General features: G+C 31.0%; 1 protein-coding gene across 13 annotated transcripts in view; it reads right to left on the reverse strand.

The window, feature by feature from the left end:
• The window catches only part of LOC143073589 (nucleolysin TIAR-like), a 95094-nt gene that overhangs the window by 21146 nt on the left and 53726 nt on the right, over positions 1-20222 (reverse strand). For all 13 annotated transcript variants that reach the window (XR_012977536.1, XR_012977535.1, XM_076249235.1 and 10 more), the window contains 2 exons: positions 20096-20153; positions 18014-18101 (listed from right to left, as the gene is read on the reverse strand). Coding sequence is in view for 11 of the 13 variants with exons in the window: in XM_076249235.1 (XP_076105350.1) it covers positions 18014-18101; positions 20096-20153 (146 nt within the window). In the remaining 2 variants the exon portion in view is untranslated. The remainder of the gene's footprint in view (positions 1-18013; positions 18102-20095; positions 20154-20222) is intronic.

A 20222-nucleotide genomic window follows, 5' to 3' on the forward strand; every position in this document is an offset into this window, starting at 1 on the left:
ACTGCTCATCCAAGCACAACAAGGATAAAAAGGGGGAAAACTACTACTGTACTGAAATATAAAATAGCCAATAAGACTTCCCCAAAATTTTATATAAAGACTATAATTTTAAATAGTAAAGGGATGAAATTTGAATATCCAATACTTTAAGCATATATAAAATATAATAAGTAAAAAAAGTTAAGAAAATATAGTGAATAAAAAGTTACTAAATTTTCCTGAATTCTGAATATGCATACAGTAAAGAGAGAATTATAAATAAAAAACAAAAATAAAAAAAGTAATAGAAAGAAAAAGGCATACATGGCCTGCATTCTGGCTTTTGCTAGCTGATGGCATCTCTTTTCATCTGTAGAAAGATTAATTGGAAGTTTAATAAAACTAAAAGTAAAACATCATCTCAATGTATAAAGATATTCACTTTCAACCCAAAACTAGTGATGAACAAATACCTATCATACATAAGAAGTACATTCACTAGTATATAAAAGACAATTTTCTCAAAAGAAATAATGTCAACTGGGAAATAAATCAACTGACTTGTAAATATGTAGAAAAATCTTCAACCCACTTGTACAATTATGCTTGGAAATCATCAACAACTTGTACACATGCTGGGAAATCATTTACCAACTTGTACACATGCTGAGCAATCACAAATAACTTGTACATGTGATAGAAATCATCAACAACTTGTACATATGCTCGGAAATCATCAACAGACTTGTACAATATACTGGGAAATCATCAACTGACTTGTACAATATACTGGAAAATCATCAACCAACTTGTACAATTTATTAGGAATTCACCAATGATTTGTACACATGCTGGGGGATTCAATCACTTGTACATAAGCAGGAGTATAAACTGACTTGTACATATGCTGGAAACAGCATCAACTCACTCATTCATCTGCAGGTTAATAACATAAAATGACTTGTACATATATATATGGCTTGAAAATTAATGACTTCAATAATTTGAGAATAGATTACTGAAAGTATATTAGACTTATCCTCAGTCTATCCCATCACCAATAGATTGAACTCTATTATATCTCCTTTTATGTATCATGTTTATAGTGGCCATGCATTTGAATATAAACTTTACCATATCTTGCTTTGTTACAGAACTCTCAAATTTTCAGATCACATACAAAACCTATCAAGATTTTCTCAATTAAAATGTAAATTGCATCATTCTAAAGTTTGTGATTACTACAAGACAATTATTTATCTTGCCGAGTTAATCTGTTGTCGTCTATCATTAGACGTCCTCTAAAATACACTGTTACTATGGGAGGAACTTTATGAACTTATCTCCATCATTAACAAATCAGACTGATACACAATAGTCTTCAAAAATATAACATGCAAATAAGTTTATAATCTTCTATTGATTTCTCCAGAAAGATATCAAAAATATAACATGCAAATAAGTTTATAATCTTTGATTGATTTCTTGAGAAAGATATATCATTTCTTACTATAATAAAAATGTTCCATTAATACATGAACACAAATCTTAACCAGGTGCTCCGCAGGGCACAGCTTTATACGACCGCAGAGGTCGAACCCTGAACAGTTGGGGCAAGTATGGACAAAACATTAAAGCGTGATACAGCTCTGAATTTGGATTGTGATCAAATTTTTGACATTATATGTTGTTTTTTTTACACAAAACAAATGTCAAGATTTTACAAATCAATTAAAGATTTCTTCAAACTTTTTAAATCTAAAATTAAATAGTTGACACAGCATAGGTTTCTGACACAGAATGAATGTGGTCTAATGAACTTAAAAGTTTTTTTTTTTGCCTTTGAGCAATTCACTATGCTGTTGAATATTAAACCTCTCAAAAAAATGTTTGAAGAAATTTTCTTTTTATTTATGAAATCTGAAATGAGAAAAATTTAAACCCCCCCCCCCCTTTTTTTTCACATCCCCATTTCCCTTTTTCCAAAACTGATATCAATTCAAATTTCTAATGGAGTTTGCAACAATAACTAATCTTTTAAATACATCATCAGATATTAAAATGTAAAATAAAGTGCTTGTTATCACTGAATGGTAAAGATTGGTTGGTAGTAAAAGTGAATATACATTGTTTAATGTATAAAACAATAAAAAAAACTTCATCAGCAACATTTTATATTGGCAAATTTCCAATGAAGTTATTTACATAAAGTTATTGGCAAATAAAAATAGAAAATGACATCATAGTCATGTCTGGCAAATGTCCAACATACATTATCTAAAAACATTTTAGATAAGATAAGGAAAAAAAGCTTCATCAGCAACATTTTATATTGGCAAATTTCCAATGAAGTTATTTACATAAAGTTATTGGCAAATAAAAATAGAAAATGACATCATAGTTATGTCTGGTAAATTTCCAACATATATTATCAACTACTATATATATATATATTCTATACAAAGAAAGATAACTCCAATTGAAAATTAATTGCTATTGCACAATATTGTGCAATTAGATATTTCTTGCTATTGTGCAATACTGTGCAATTGAAAATTTCTTGCTATTGCACAATACTTGATATGGAATCCTGATTTGGAACAACTTGAAAACTGGGCCCATAATCAAAAATCAAAGTACATATTTAGATAAAGCATTTCAAATAAGCCCAAGAATTTAATTTTTGTTAAAATCAAACTTAGTTTAATTTTGGACCCTTTGGACGTTAATGTAAACCAATTTGAAAACGGGACCAAAAATTAAGAATCTACATACACAGTTAGATTTGGCATATCAAAGAACCCCAATTATTCAATTTTTGATGAAATCAAACAAGGTTTAATTTTGGACCCCGATTTGGACCAACTTGAAAACTGGGCCAATAATAAAAAATCTAAGTACATTTTTAGATTCAGCATAATCAAAGAACCCCAAGGATTCAATTTTTGTTAAAATCAAACTAAGTTTAATTTTGGACCCTTTGGACCTCAATGTAGACCAATTTGAAAACGGGACCAAAAATTAAGAATCTACATACACAGTTAGATTCGGCATATCAAAGAACCCCAATTATTCAATTTTTGATGAAATCCAAAACTCCCAAAATCAATACCAACCTTCCTTTTATGGTCATAAACCTTGTGTTTAAATTTCATAGATTTCTATTTACTTATACTAAAGTTATGGTGCGAAAACCAAAAAAAATGCTTATTTGGGTCCCTTTTTGGCCCCTAATTCCTAAACTGTTGGGACCTAAACTCCCAAAATCAATACCAACCTTCCTTTTGTGGTCATAAACATTGTGTTTAAATTTCATTGATTTCTATTTACTTAAACTAAAGTTATTGTGCGAAAACCAAGAATAATGCTTATTTGGGCCCTTTTTTGGCCCCTAATTCCTAAACTGTTGGAACCAAAACTCCCAAAATCAATCCCAACCTTTCTTTTGTGGTCATAAACCTTATGTCAAAATTTCATAGATTTCTATTTACTTAAACTAAAGTTATAGTGCGAAAACCAAGAAAATGCTTATTTAGGCCCTTTTTGGCCCCTAATTCCTAAAATGTTGGGACTAAAACTCCCAAAATCAATCCCAACCTTCCTTTTGTGGTCATAAACCTTGTGTTAAAATTTCATAGATTTCTATTCACTTTTACTAAAGTTAGAGTGCGAAAACTAAAAGTATTCGGACGACGACGACGACGCCAACGCCAACGTGATAGCAATATACGACGAAAATTTTTTCAAATTTTGCGGTCGTATAATGATTTAATGAAAAACTGTCAATTTGATTACAAGATTCTTTGTAATTCTTATTTTGATTTCAGTCGTAATGATTTAGATAAATACAAAAAAAATGCAAAGAACTTAATTATGCTTTCTAAAGGTAACTTGAACCTATTCGTCAAAATTAGATTACTTTTTTTTTTAATATGCTAAAACACATTCTCTTATGCTATTTGAGGAACTATAAAGACAATTGTATTTCACAGAGCACATGATACCAAGCTGCATTGCTTTGAACTTGCAGGAAACCTTGTATATCTTAGTATTTGGAGTAAACTCATCACAAATCAGGGTATATAAAGATGTTAGAGGACTGTGACCAAATACAAACTTTTCCTTTTGGTCACACATTGTTTACATCTCCTTACAGACAGTCTCATCTGGAAGTCAAAGTTTAATGTTTCCCTCATCTCTACTCCAATACTGTCAAACCTAACAAACTCGTGACGAATAATATAATTAACACTAACTTCAGACGGACAGACATAGATGTAGTCTCTAATCAAACATAATTTGCATTAAAAAGCAGGGGAAAAAAGACATAAAACCAGTACCAAGCTAGTTCTCTGATGCCAAGGTTACAACAATATCTAAATAAAAGGTCAGACATTTTTTACAAGTTCCATTGACATTTTCAAATGATCCTACTTCAGTGACACTTCACGACAATAAAATTCATGTTTCATTATAGGGTCTTATTTTAAAACTTTTGCGGAAGTAAGACTGGTACCTAGTCAAATTTTACTGTAAGTATCTTTTAGAACCATTAAAGAGTCCATGTCCTCAACTATCTTTCCATCAGAGAGAGAGATTCAGAAGAAACAGCAAAAACTACATCAATGGTAAAATGCAATAATAGTTTGTGAATCTATCTAATGATTTTATACAGCCACTTCATGATGTTACAATTACTTGTTTTATTGATAAAATTTATCTAGAAAATCTATGACAATTTATTGACAGATAAAACCATATTTGCAGTTTATCTTTTTGACACATCACAATTTCATCATTAAACAAATTTAAACATTAACCTAATTTGATTTGTAAAGTGAAATCGATCTGGAAACTCGTCAAAACAAGCAGTGTTGGTTGTAATATTTGTGACGGGTTGGTAATATATGAAGACAACACTTCTCATTATGATATTTGCCAGAAAGCCTTCTATAAAGGCGAGTGAATTAGTCCCTAGTGGCCGTGCTTCCAATATAATTTCTTAATTTGTGGCACTGCAATATGAGAGAGATAAACCAAAATTGACTTTTTCTCTGTGCTGTATTGGCAAAATAACTCCTCTGGGATGAAACCCTGAATTGTTAATTGTTATATTAGTCTTGTCAAGTCCCGGGCTAGAAAGATAAGGCCAAAAAACTCATTGGAAAATTGCTCCAGGAATAATAATCAATATATGGTATGAAACTATACAAATTCACATGAATTGAATTTCAAAATGATAACTGATTACAAAGAGAACATTGTTGTAGTAAGACAATAAATTCTATTAACTCCACTATAGAGACTTGTAGAGTATTATTGAATTTTGTGTCTGTAGGTGTCAAAAAGATCTTTTCTCTTTATTGTACTGTTCCTGTAAAATGAAAGTAGAAGAGTTAATTTGTTATTGGTCAGTAAGGGAAACACCCACATTCTACCATTAACACTTGTAAACTTTTACAACAAGTGTTTATCACTTGTAAACAAGGAAGGAAATAACTTGCAGAACACAACTTAAACATACTTTAATTCCTACTGATGTTCAATTGTCACCTCTTCACCAAAAAAATATATCTTCTTTTCAACTAAACGTTTTAAATGTGCCTAAATTAAGATTTTTTTTTATATCACATAAAACTAACATTGATATCATTAAACCTAAACAAACCTTGATTCTTAACCTTCCACATAAAAGTGACAAAAAAAATCTTTTTTTCAGACTGACCATTAATCTGAAAGAACTCTGAAAGAACCACTTGGAAAAGGGGGAGAATGCCAATAGGTACCGTTACGACCCTTTTGTTTTAAACCTGTGCATTAGTTATACAGTGCCTCAATACTATGCTGTATTAGACAGTAAAATGTGGACAGTATTAAGCATATGCACTCAGAGATCAATTCAAACTCAAATACTGGTATAGATATAGTCAATTTTTCTACATATATAAAAAGAAGATGTGGTATGATTGCTAATGAGACAACTCTCCACAAGAGACCAAAATGACACAGGAATTAACAACTATATGCCAGTTTTTCAGAATAGATATGTGACTTAAATCCAGTCAGTGTTTGCTGAAAGGCATTCTTCAATTTGTTGTTAATAAGAAAGTACTTGTAGCCTATTGTCTAGACTGTAATCCATTTAAATTAAGATGGAACTGTTGCCCGTCTATTTCTGTAAGAATGGGTGCTCTGATGACGGCATGACATGCCATGTACACAATAAAACCTGCCAAACTTAACAGAATTTCATATCTTTTATCAAATCCAAAAACAGTAATATTAACTTAAAGACTGATCAATCCTCTGATTTACTAACAATAGCATGATTGACCTGTGAAGTCTTTAACTCATCAGAAAATTAACTTTATCTTAATTTTTTCCATTGATCTAATTAGTTTTTTAAATCAAATTTCTAATATTGAGGAATATTAGACTTTGACTGATGTTGATTGTCAGTTGTTGTCAATTGTCAATAAAAGACTTTTTTTTCTTCTTCTAATCTTAAGTTTCCTTTCTTGAAAGTAAAGCTTGAGACGTGTGTTTAATTGAATGTTTGATGCGTAATTCATGGATAAGCACTTTATAGACTCAGATCAAAGTCTAGGCACTCTATAAACTCAGATCAAAGACTAGTATTACACATTTACCTTTTTCATTCTCAATCATTTGAAAATATGGTCAACAAAAATGTTTCAGTTAAAGAAAAGCTGATACTTTTGAAGCTCATGAAACAGCATTTTAGTGAGAAATTGTATTAGCCTTAGAAAAATGTATTTGCCTTTTAAAGGCAATGAAATACAACATCAGAAAAGGTCCCAGAGGCAGAAAACGAGAAGTTCTCCTCATTATTTGAAGTCCCTGCTTGGAGAATTGACTTTTCTGGAAAGAGCTGACCCTTGTTTAACTTGATGCATTCTTTTGTGTAGAAATGACCAAGATATAAAAAAAAAAAGTTCTAACCCTAAAATTGCAAATCAATTTAACAGATTCTTCTTGTATATAATCAGTAATTATTACAATTTCACATTGATTGATGAAAAATATCTACCTTTTTCTCTATAATCAAGCGAAAGTTCAAAACATTTTATTTTAATACTACACAATTATTTATATAGAAGAAATGTGTTCCGTTGCAGATCTGTGCATTTCATCAATTAATCAGAACGTGAATGGCAATTGCAATTTATATTTCTTTGTTTAATTTACATTGCATATAAAATTTATTTTGATCTTTGTTTAATTTATATTGCCTATAGGTCTTTCATCATGCAAAAACTTCCATTTCAAATCCATAAAATGTCAATAGAGCACAACTGTTCAAATGTCACTTGCATTTATATTGCATTTCAAACTCCATCATCAAACAACTATTGTCTACACAATCACCTATTAAAACACACAATTATGTATGCAGATCTTTATTTTCTTCTAGTTATTTTCAAGTTCTCTTTGACCATGCAGGAAGCTATAACAGATTCTGATTAGATTGCACTAAATAAAATGGTACATTCCTTTATTAAACCATTCCTTTATAAGATGGTTTCTTTCATCCAGTAGAACACACCAAAACAAGATTGTTTCTTTCATCCAGTAGACCATACCATAAGAAGATGGTCCTTTCACCTGGTAAAGCTGTTCAGTGTGAGCTAAGGCTCAGTGTTGAAGACCGTTCTTTGACCTATAATGGTTTACTTTTACAAATTGTGACTTGGATAGAGAGTTGTCTGATTGGCACTCATACCACATCTGCTTATATCTTAATACATGGTCTTACTGAATGGGAGTACTTCAACATAGTCCTTCTACATGTGATTACTGCTGCATAGTATTACAGACTTGAAGTAATGCTCCATGGTCTGAATGGGAGTACTGCACCATGGTCTTATGTGCAATGGTCTTACTGAGTGGGAATACTGCCCAATGATCTTAATGGCCATTATCTTTTTATAATTGGCTTTAGATGATAATTTCTAAGTCCTTGATTTCTTATTTGTGTTTCTGAAATAGACTTCACACTATTTGTATTAAAATCTATACACATATATGATAGCATAAGGACCCTTTTCACTGTAGGTTCCTTTTGTCAACATGATGTTTTTGTAATTCTTTGTGACAACCGATGTTAAATAATTATTGATTCGATTTCAACTTTTATCATTTTCAAGGAGGGATTCCTTTTCATAATTTAATTGAATTTTAAATAATTCACACCTCAAAAATACCCACTCTAGCAGAATTAATTATATACATTTTAAATGTTTATATTTGTTGGAAAATACAAAAGCTCAGACACGATTTTCAATCGAACCATCATCTAAATATATATATTAAATTTACCATTACAATGATTGATAATTCAATAGAAATGAATGAACACTTTTCAATTTCAATAATACCAACATAAAACAAGTTTGAATCACATGTTTTATCCCATTTCTACAAGCACTGATTGAATACTTCTGACAAAGATTTAAAACATTCATTTTTGATCAGTGAGCCGTATTGAGTTTACTTTATACATGATGCTTTTGATTGTTACGACAAGCCGTCCTATCAAAAAACTTCCTCACAAACAAACAAATATGTCTCCTGCTGTCAAGCACCAGTCTTGTATATTTAATTTAATTGCACAAAAAATGGCCGTCATGTGAATATTCCATACATTTTGATCCAAATAGGATATGATTTAAGTTCTTAGCTCTGTGAATGTCACGGCCTTTGTGCTATAATATAGCAAGGAATATAATTTTCTAATCCTAGATGATTCAGACTGGCTTTATTATACAATACTCGCATAAAATAGTTTAGCTCAATACAAGAAATAACTATCTAAACCATCTCTGCCAATATTTGACAATGATTTATGCAAAACAAATTCTTTCTTACCACTTGAATCCTTTCTTTACCTTCCAATCTTGGCATAATTAAGCAAGAAAAATCAGATATTAGTAAATATATATCTGGACACAAGCAGGATTAAAGAGCTTGATCAGTTTGGATACAATAAATCAAGTTAATATCTACTGTGTAGTTGGTTCTGAAATAGTGACGGCTATCCTTTAAACAAAAAGACTAGGTCTGGGACTAGTGGACTGAATTATTGTTAATGACAGTAACTTAACTAAATTTCTCAATTACTGAACTAAAAAGTACATGCACTATCTTTAAGTTGAAATTAAAATGTGCTTGCAATTGTTTAGTTATATGCCATTTCTAATTGGTTCATTTTTGCTGCACTTTAATTCTCTTTTGAGCATATTTTCTGTGTTTTTTTAAGTCATAGTATGTTTTCTGCTTTTGTCATTTTTTGCTGAACTTAATTTGTATGAAGACAGAAATAAGAATTAAATCTCAGATCTAAAGAAAGAACAAATGATGCTCTAATATTTGTTTTTATCTAGGCCAACCTTTATTCTGACCAATCAAATGCATACAAACTTATCACCAATAGACAACACATGCAGACAATTAAAGTACACCAAGATATGTCATTGTTAATTACAATATAAATCATAAAGCTGCTGAAGGAAAGAAGATGGCTGATAGAGATGAGAATATTACATTGTACCATATTCTCAATTATATAATTTTAACTCCTAGATTCATATAAGTATGAATGTGATTATGAATGTATTTGACATAGATTCATTTGCATGATTCACTGGCATGATTCACTGACATAGATTCAAGCTAATTACATAAAATTGAGAATGGAAATGGGGAATGTGTCAAAGAGACAACAACCCAACAAGAGCAGAAAACAGCCAAAGGCCATAAATGGGTCTTCAATGAAACATGTTTGTTTCAAAAGCACAGTGATGGATTATCCAGAATAAATGAAAAAAAAAAAAAAAAACCCAAAACAGGTTAATTTAAAAATTGTTTTGATAGCATATTTGGTGCAACATCAATTGTATTCCACAGGCCTGTATCAGTCTAAATGACAGATTTCAACACAGAATCATTTGGTGGACTATATCAACATTAGATATCTCCAATAAGTACCTTTTGTTTGATTGGCCCTTTAACCTTTATTATTGAAGTGTTCCAACATTACTTTCACAGAACAGTCGTCAGTTTTCATGGATAACCTTCATTTTTTCAAAAGTAAGTTGATGGGTGCCAGAACTGTTTGTAATCTGTCTAGAATCTTGCCTCTCTCTCTCTACCATGCCACGTTGAATATTTCCAGATGACCATATCCTCTCGTCTGAGTTGTATCATATCACACTCTTTCTGACATATCAAAACAACCTCGTCTGATCATCAATTATGTATAACCAAATTTGAATCTAGTGAAAATATTATAACAGGAGTCCCATGGGACACATTTAATAAACAATTTCCTTTCAAGAGTTAATGGCAATGCTTGTGGCAGACATATAAAAAGCAGAAATTTACATACTTCTTTTGAATATTTTATGGGATAAACACAAACATGCGATTTTTGCTTGATTGGTCGGATATAATCAGTCTTTAGGGACCTAATGTTGATGAACGATAGATCTATACTGAATTATATAAAATATATGCTGATAACTATTTATTAAATCTAAATGTTGTCAGACACCTACAGAAAACAATTGTCTAGAATTTATCACAACTCAGGGAAAAAAACACAATGTAGATATTCCTCTGTAGTTTACTATATCAAAGACACAAAAGAATAATTGAATATGTATGATTTACCAACAGGCGAAATACATGGTTTTTACAACAACAGTGTGTATTAATGCAAAAAATGACAGTAAAATTGATTGTGATGACTTCTAATTATCATAGATGAAAGATCTCATATGCAAAAAGTACTTTTTACTTTCATTTGAAGACATCTTCTGAACCTTGGCTTATGAGCAGATAGAATTCCCAATAAATTCAGAGACTTTATGAGTTAATTTCCAAAACAAAACTATTTCCCCACATAAAACATAATAAAGACAAGATCATAGTACTGCCTTACACAATTGTCTAGGATATAAAATACTATAACAGTCAATGTCAAAGCCAAATACTTAAAACAGAACAATAGAGGTCAAAACAACAACACAACTTTACAAAACAGAACAATAGAGGTCAAAACCACAACACAACTTACAAAACAGAACAATAGAGGTCAAAACCACAACACAACTTTACAAAACAGAACAATAGAAGTCAAAACCACAACACAACTTACAAAACAGAACAATAGAGGTCAAAACCACAACACAACTTTACAAAACAGAACAATAGAGGTCAAAACCACAACACAACTTACAAAACAGAACAATAGAGGTCAAAACCACAACACAACTTTACAAAACAGAACAATAGAGGTCAAAACCACAACAAAACAGAACAATAGAGGTCAAAACCAAAAGACAACTTTACAAAACAGAACAATAGAGGTCAAAACCAAAAGACAACTTTACAAAACAGAACAATAGAGGTCAAAACCACAACACAACTTTACAAAACAGAACAATAGAGGTCAAAACCACAACACAACTTTACAAAACAGAACAATAGAGGTCAAAACCAAAACACAACTTTACAAAACAGAACAATAGAGGTCAAAACCACAACACAACTTTACAAAACAGAACAATAGAGGTCAAAACCACAACACAACTTTACAAAACAGAACAATAGAGGTCAAAACCAAAACACAACTTTACAAAATAGTACAATAGGATAGGGGTCAAAATAACAACACAAGTGTACACAAAAGAACAACAGAAGTCAAGATCTAGCGTAAGTTTACACAAAAGAACAACAGAAGTCAAGACCTGAAGGAAAACTGTACATAAAAGTCCAATAAAAGTTAAGATCCTAAAGTAATACTTAGTACCAACAACCTTAATGTGTATTCTGTACTTTATATAGGATAGAGTTTCCTATTGCTATATATATGACTTTTATATATATATATGTACACAGTATTCAAAATGAAAAAAAGTATTAGTTTCAGGAATAGACTGTCTCTGAAGCCCTGAAGACAATATGCCAGACACAAAGACCATGATCGGTTTATATCTTATAAAGGAAGTAATAAAGAGTTAGTTGAAGAAGTACAATGTTCTACAATGTTTCCTGATCGTTGTGATAAACATAGTTCAACCACAAGATACGTTCATGTCCTGGCATATCATGGCATATCATGGACAAGTCTTCAATAGGCAAATCTTTTGATAACGGGAAATTATCTACATTAGCCTCACATTTATCACACTGGCTTTTTGATATGACAGGAAATTTTATGTGTTTGTTTTGTTCATTTGAAGTCATTACCTTCAATAAACTTCTATTAATGGATGCGTTCAGGTAGATTTTTGTAGCCAGGTTTAAAAGAGAAGATTTATTCACCAGTATATATGTGGAATAATAAAATAATGACATATTTATTTTCAAATCTTTGTAGTCAATGGTGTATGAACCTTGTGTTCAATAGCCTTAAGCTCAAGGATTCTGTGGTTTACAACATCGTGTGAATATTTCTGTATAAATTAAACTATTGGAACTATGGCGATCAATTCATCCTTTGAAGTCATGGCGAAGAATTTACAGTTACTTCTAACTTGTAAAATACAAGAATTAAATATTCAAAATAAATAAATCTTTAAAAAAAAATTAACTGTCTCTTTCAATTGTAAATCATGTCAATAGTATTATAGATGTATTCAAAGAATTATTTGAAGCAAATATGTCCCATCTCTTAAAAGGTCTAAAAACTTCTGAGAATGTACTTCTTCACAGTAAATCAAAATATTTCATTTGTTTCATGCAAAGTGATGAAAAAATCAGGAAAAAAACGAAAAACAGTTCTTAATGCCTGAAAAAGGTGACTAAACTAACGACGTTGAGAAATTCCCTCAACAGGATTTATAACATGTAATGTATTTTTTAGGCATAAAATGATTTTTTTTTATCTTTTTATCTTAAACGTGGAAAAATTGCTTAAAATAGTGCTGATGGAGTTGATTACTTCACAATGGTATCACGATAAAACAGTTCAAAAGACATTAAAAGGTTCAGAGCAAAAAATCTAGTGAAATCTCCTGGGATTAAATGTTTTATTCAACATTCGACAAAGAATAATGGAAAAGAAGAGAGATTTACTTTTTCATTAAATAATGGCTACTTTTACGATTGCTACAAAACCTTTTATAGCGTAATGTGAAGAATGAACTAGTTAAGTCGTCAAGTCTCCGTTGATTAGGAATTTCTTTGGACAATAATGTCCAGTACTGCTCCAGAGATTCCGTTACTCCCTTCAGGCCTAACCATTTCCATAAAAATTTGTGACAAGAAAACATTTTTGTATCTGACACAAGTATTCCATGTACATTAACCAAGACGATGGTTTGAATGACACTAACTTATTATCGTATCATTTCCATTCTAGACATGTCTTTATCGATCTCATTCACGATAAAACGCAAGCGAATCTGGCTCTGATCGTCTTTTCTAATGAACACAAATAGATAACAAATTGAAATATAATGGAATCAGGCAATATTAAGAAATGGAGAAAATAATACAAAACTGATATTACGCTATAACGACAATCAAATCCGTCAACAAGATTGTAATTATTTAATACAAGATTTACTTGATTATAAATTTATTTTTCATCATGTATGTTAGCATGGTAGATCATCTTAAACTTTATGATACTTCAGCTGTTCAACACAAATATTTTAATTTGTTTCAAATTCATTCTCCAGCTAAGAATACAATTTTTAAAAATGCATCATTATTACAAATGCAGGATTTTATCCTAACTAAAAATTGCTATAAATTAGATATAAATGCCCTATGATATGATTAAACTGTTAAACTAATCACATACCAGGAAATTGCCAGTTTTCTCAATGAGATTCGTTTATGCTTTATAGTAAGAGAAAAACCAGAACCCAAATGACGTAATTCAACAAATGAAATGACATCATTAATTTATAACAAGTCTGGCTCAAATTATTGCCTCTGGTCTTAACAATTATTTTTTTTTATTTCAAATTTACTCAATCAGTTCATAGATTAAAACCAGAGGCGGATTTAGAGGGGGGGCCCAGGGGGCCCGGGCCCCCCCTTTTTGAGAAAAAATTTGGTTGCTTATATAGGGAATCATTGAAGCGTGACTGGAGCGGGCCCCCTCTTAGGTCAGTCAGTGGGCCCCCACTTATGAAAAATTCTGGATCCGCCACTGAAAACTATGATAGGGTTTTCAAATATAAGGGTTGTCTAATAGCAATCAAATTAGCAAGGTGATATCACTTATTCATTACTTGTTGTATTACTCAAATTCATGAATTAAAGCATTTAGAAGTAAAGTTAATCGCATGGTGTTGAAAAATGGGGGTTAGCAGTTTGTGAGGAACAAATTATCAACTGTGAACCATTATTGTTTTAAGAGCAAAGGTTCTATTTTAAAACAGCTACATTATTTAGTGTGAGGATAAAATATGTTGAAATGCACCATGATTATTCAACACATCTATGGTATCTTCTAGGAGTAACAACTGTGTGAATTTAAAGAGTACAAGAACACCACCGTGATATTGTGGGTCCGTGACTGAATTAAAGTATATAACTATGCGTAAGCCTTATTTTAGTATTGGTATTGTCATCTGATAAAGTCATACTGATTAAAAGATACACAGTTTTCTCTGCTTTCAATTTTTTCTGTTTGAACCCGTCGACCTGGAACTTATCAATTATTGGTAATATTAATTATTTGGAAAACAAAAAGTCCTGGAATGGAGTATTTTTTAATCAACAACAGTGTCCTATATTAGTTATAAATAAGTTGAATTCTTTGATTCGCTGTTTTACGTCATCCCCGTTAACAAATTGAAAACGGTACCTATACGTCTTATTTTAAGTCCAGATTTTTAGTATTGGTAATATTCTCTTAGAAAGTCTTACTGATTAAAATACTACAAAACAAAACAATTTGACAATGATTGAATTTAGTAGTGTCAACCCTGTGACTATGACCCGTGTATATAGCAAAATCCTAAATATACCGTTTGGTGGTGCGCCTGTCAGATGTTGAACGTACAGATAAGGTAATAGGTAACAGGTGATTATTACTATTGGTATCAGTATCGAATTTGACCCCGAACTTGTTAATTATTGGCAATATTAATTATGTGGAAAACAAAAGGGTCTGGAGTGGTGTAATTTTTAATCTACACCATTGTCCTACATTAGCTATAAAGTTGAATTCTTTGATTTGTCGTTTTTACCCCATGACGGCTGAAAAATTGGACCTCATTAATTTAGTATTATAGATATCTTGTTTTTTATTATGTTAAATTTATAGCAGGATGGTTATTGTATTTTTTTGGGTTAAAAATTTTCTCATTTATGTGTTGCAACCTTCAATGAGAAGAGTTTGTGTGACTCCTCAAATCACGTTTAAATTCAATGGTAAACAAGAATGTGTCCTAAGTACACGGATGCCCCACTCCCACTATCATTTTCCATGTTCAATGGACCGTGAAATTGGATAAAAAATATAATTAGGCATTAAAATTAGAAAGATAATATCATAGGGAACATTTGTACTAAGTTTCAAGTTGATTGGACTTCAACTTCATCAAAGACTACCTTGACCAAAAACTTTAACCTGAAACATGCACTTTCATTTTCTATGTTCAGTGGACCGTGAAATTGGGGTCAAAAGTTTAATTTGGCTTTAAAATTAGAAAGATAATATCATAAGGAACATGTGTACTAAGTTTCAAGTTGATTGGACTTCAACTTCACCAAAAACTACCTTGACCAAAAACTTTAACCTGAAGCGGGACAGACGGACGAACGAACAGACGAACGAACGAACAAACAGACGGACGGACGAACGAACGAACGGACGCACAGACCAGAAAACATAATGCCCCTCTACTATCGTAGGTGGGGCATAAAAAGAGAAAACCAGCATTTATTTTAAAGCAACTGCCCCATTGATATTCTAAGCCTTTCCAGACTGGATTATTTCATCACTGAAAGCAATTAAATCATTGCGTAACAGACTTTTTATATACTTTTTACAAGGATTATCCAAGCCTTTGATTAGAGGTTATTTTATCTATGAAACCATTCCAATTATTGCTGCAGACTTTTTATATAACATTTTCTTTGTTCTTGAAATGAATTCCTATGGAATGTTGTGACTTGCTTAATAACGAAGAGACATAAAATCCTGGATTATACCTCAACGTTATGTCTGTCTATGTGACCTAAGTCCGGTCGGACACAATCATGTCTAATCAAATTACAACTTCTTTGTTTAAAATACCAATGGCAAACTCGGGCAATTTCACGTTTTTCTTTTCAGAAATTGTTTTGTTGATGAGTTTTATTAAAGCGAACTAAAGATAAGAATCAATATATTGTTTTAAAGGAGAATCCCTTTTTAATAAAGAATATCATTTTCATTGAAAACAATGTAATTTCCACTTCTATAAATCTGATCCGGTTGATGTCAAAACATTTGCAAAATAATCAGTATTGATTGTAAAAACTTAATGTACCATTATAATAGCTTATCCAAACCAAAATATCTATACACATTAAAAATTCTTATCTGAGAACATGCAACTTTATAAAGTATAATATTCAGATTAGTAACACAACTTTATAAAGTATAATATTCAGATTAGTAACACTAGTCTCTGATCAAATGTTACTATTTATAATGAACTTATTACCAAGTTTGCAGTTTTAAAATACTATTTTTATAAATCTAAAATTATTTTAAAAAATGTCAATATAAAAAGATATCTGATCTGTTCAAGGCTAACTTATTTCAATAAACATCTTATATATTTTTTATCTAAAGCCTAACATAAAACTGTTGTTCAGTACTAGTACTAAGAGTTCATCACCAGTGCAATGAGCAGATTACTAAAAGAGTCTGCAACTTCTCGGCTCAATAAAAGAATTACATAGAGCTTCCATAGGTGATGTATTAAAACAACTGACTTTGGTATGAAGAACAAGAGATCACTACATATTTGTCATGTGAACATGACGTTAGTTTTGTTCAGTACTTAGAGTTCATCACCAGCAGATTACTACAAGACCAATGCAATAAGCAGATAAATAAAAGATTCTGAAACTTCTCAGCCCAGCTAAGAAATACACAGATCTTCCTAAGGTGATGTATTAAAACAACTGACTTCTATGAAGAACAAGAGATCACTACATATTTGTCATGTGAACATGACGTTAGTTTTGTTCAGTACTTAGAGTTCATCACCAGCAGATTACTACAAGACCAATGCAATAAGCAGATAAATAAAAGATTCTGAAACTTCTCAGCCCAGCTAAGAAATACACAGATCTTCCTAAGGTGATGTATTAAAACAACTGACTTCTATGAAGAACAAGAGATCACTACATATTTGTCATGTGAACATGACGTTAGTTTTGTTCAGTACTTAGAGTTCATCACCAGCAGATTACTACAAGACCAATGCAATAAGCAGATAAATAAAAGATTCTGAAACTTCTCAGCCCAGCTAAGAAATACACAGATCTTCCTAAGGTGATGTATTAAAACAACTGACTTCTATGAAGAACAAGAGATCACTACATATTTGTCATGTGAACATGACGTAAACAGGATTTAACAAGAGTGCACACACACTGAAATGTCTTGCCTGCTTTCCTTATGATTGAACTTATGTTAAAAGTCTTTAAGATGAAGGCTTTACTAAAGAATCACTTAAACTTATTATTATCAATGATTCATTAAAATGAGGTGACAGTCAGATGAAACCAGACAGTGTGTCAACACTGGATGGCCAAATACCTGTGATAAAAATTCTCCGAGATCCAACAAAAAGATTTATATAGCCCAAAAATACAAACCAAATATCTCAAAATCACAGTCTGAAAAGTTGACCAGAATGTCAACAAGAGAGCTGTTAATTATACTAAGTCCTTAAAGAGTAAAGATCCACTCTTTTTACAAGGCATTATGGGTAATTCAACAAAGAAACAGAAGGATGAAGAGTGAATGTAGGCTCTATTGTATACTTACGAAATTTCACCAAATGGTTGAAATGCTTCTTTTAACTGTTGCTGTTCCATATCCATACTCAAATCACCAACAAATATATGGTAATGCTCTGAAAATAAACAATCATTGTTTGTTTTAACATGCATAATGGCATTTCTACAAACATTTATGTTTTAGTTTTTGTCATTTCTATTGTTCTTTTTAAGTATTTTATTAATGTTTTTATGTATTTTATTAATGTTTTTATATATTTTTAATATTGATATTTGTCTGAATTTTTAATAGATTTTTTTAAAAGCAATTTAAAAACTAATGTGATCTTTCTGCTTTAATGTCCTATGTGTTCATTCCTAATGGATATCAACATGGATCAAAGACCCACATGGAAATAGAAAAAAAACCAACAAGATAAACATTTAAATGGTATACTATAAAACATATAGTCAGAAAAGTTCAATTCAATACAGAGCTATATCTTTAAATGGTTTCCTACAAATTCTAATCCTTAAAGTTACTACATCATATTTTTTGGTTTTAAACAGCAAATATCAAGGATTTTGTCTCCTTATTAATCAACAAAAGAAACTTGATCGGGCTTCATAATAAACAAATATATTAAAGACGAGATCACATGACAAAAATATGGTTGACGATTTTTCTTGATGACAGCATGTTCATTAGTGCTTGCGGACAAAACAGAATCGTCCATTACTGACTTCCTGTTTATGCAACATGTCAGGATCTTAATAAATACTTCTATATGAACAGATGTTACCCCCTAATACATGATCACAGTGCAGGTCTATGGCTTAACATTTAAGGACGTTTCTTTAATTTTCAATCTCATTAGCCATTTTTTTCTCATTAATTTACCTTAAAGAGCCAAAATAATGAGAATAGTAAAGAAAATATAAGGAATTGATGAAAATAAGACTATATACTGTCCTGTATGGACCTCTCCTAATATACACATCTAAATCTCATCTATCCTGATTCATTATGTTTTTAATAACAAGAGATTTTTGTTGATTAACAGAGAATTAAGCTTGATTGAGGAGCATACCATCCAATCAAGTCTGGTCTACAAGCGGACATATAATTACTATCTACAACCATTAGAGCAACAATACAGCTGTCATTCTAAACTTGGTCTTCAAAAATATGGTCAAAATAAGTGCTAATGAAGCTAGACAGTTTGATTCATACTGGTTTTAACTTTCATCATGAAAAATTAGTCTTTGTCTCCCACACTAAAAACTTTAAGATTTGTAAGATCAAATGATTCATGTTTCTGTACAGGTTATATTTATTGTGTTCAGGTCTTAAGTCATTACTTTTGTATTCTGATTGTCCAAAAGCAGACTTTTTGATAATAAATATTCATTAACAAATACATTTATAAACACAGTTAATTAATTAAATTCTAATATTACATTAGTAGCAATGAAATACCATTATTTTCAGGTCTAATCAGAATGGGTAATGTCACATGTGAAATAAATCATGTGACTCTAATGCTTTGACCTCAATAGATGGTGTAGATGAGTCCCATAAAAACAAAGAGAGAACCCAAGAAAAAGATTTGTTTCCTTGTGTTTTTTATTTCTAGTGTGCATCCAAATTTATTATGCCACATATATAGTTGAATGCAAGGAATTAAACATACCACACTACAACATATACATATTCAAGAATAGCGTAGCGGGTTATTTAAAGTGTGCAGCACATTTTTTAATGTTATTTCGAATAGACAGAAAATATTACAGTCATTTCTTATAATTTAATTTTTAATTCCATTTTAAACTGGAGAAAATCATGAAAAAACGTTAATGACGTCACGGTCACAAGACAAAATTATGTCTATGTGCTGATAAACAAAACGACATAAGCCAATCAGAATATGCGCTACATCCAAAATTAAATTATTGTCGTATAAAAAACAATAACGTTGGTCTGATGATAGATATATGTTGATGTTAAGTTTTTTTCCTTCAGTTTCCAGTTTACATTAATGCTGGCTGATTACTAAAAGTGTTTTAATAGTGACTACCTGACAATATTGTTACCGATGAGATGCCCTGGTGTGTCAGTTTATTTACTTACTACTTGTGTCTTGTTTTGGTGCACTACTAGGTGATGTGGCCCAATTTACTTTCATTTCCTGAAGAAGAAAACAAATTAGATTTAAACACAAAGACAAATAAAAATTAACAAGAGACATGAAATCTCA

Source organism: Mytilus galloprovincialis, chromosome 4 (assembly GCF_965363235.1).
Source record: "Mytilus galloprovincialis chromosome 4, xbMytGall1.hap1.1, whole genome shotgun sequence".
In the NCBI taxonomy this organism is placed as follows: domain Eukaryota; kingdom Metazoa; phylum Mollusca; class Bivalvia; order Mytilida; family Mytilidae; genus Mytilus; species Mytilus galloprovincialis.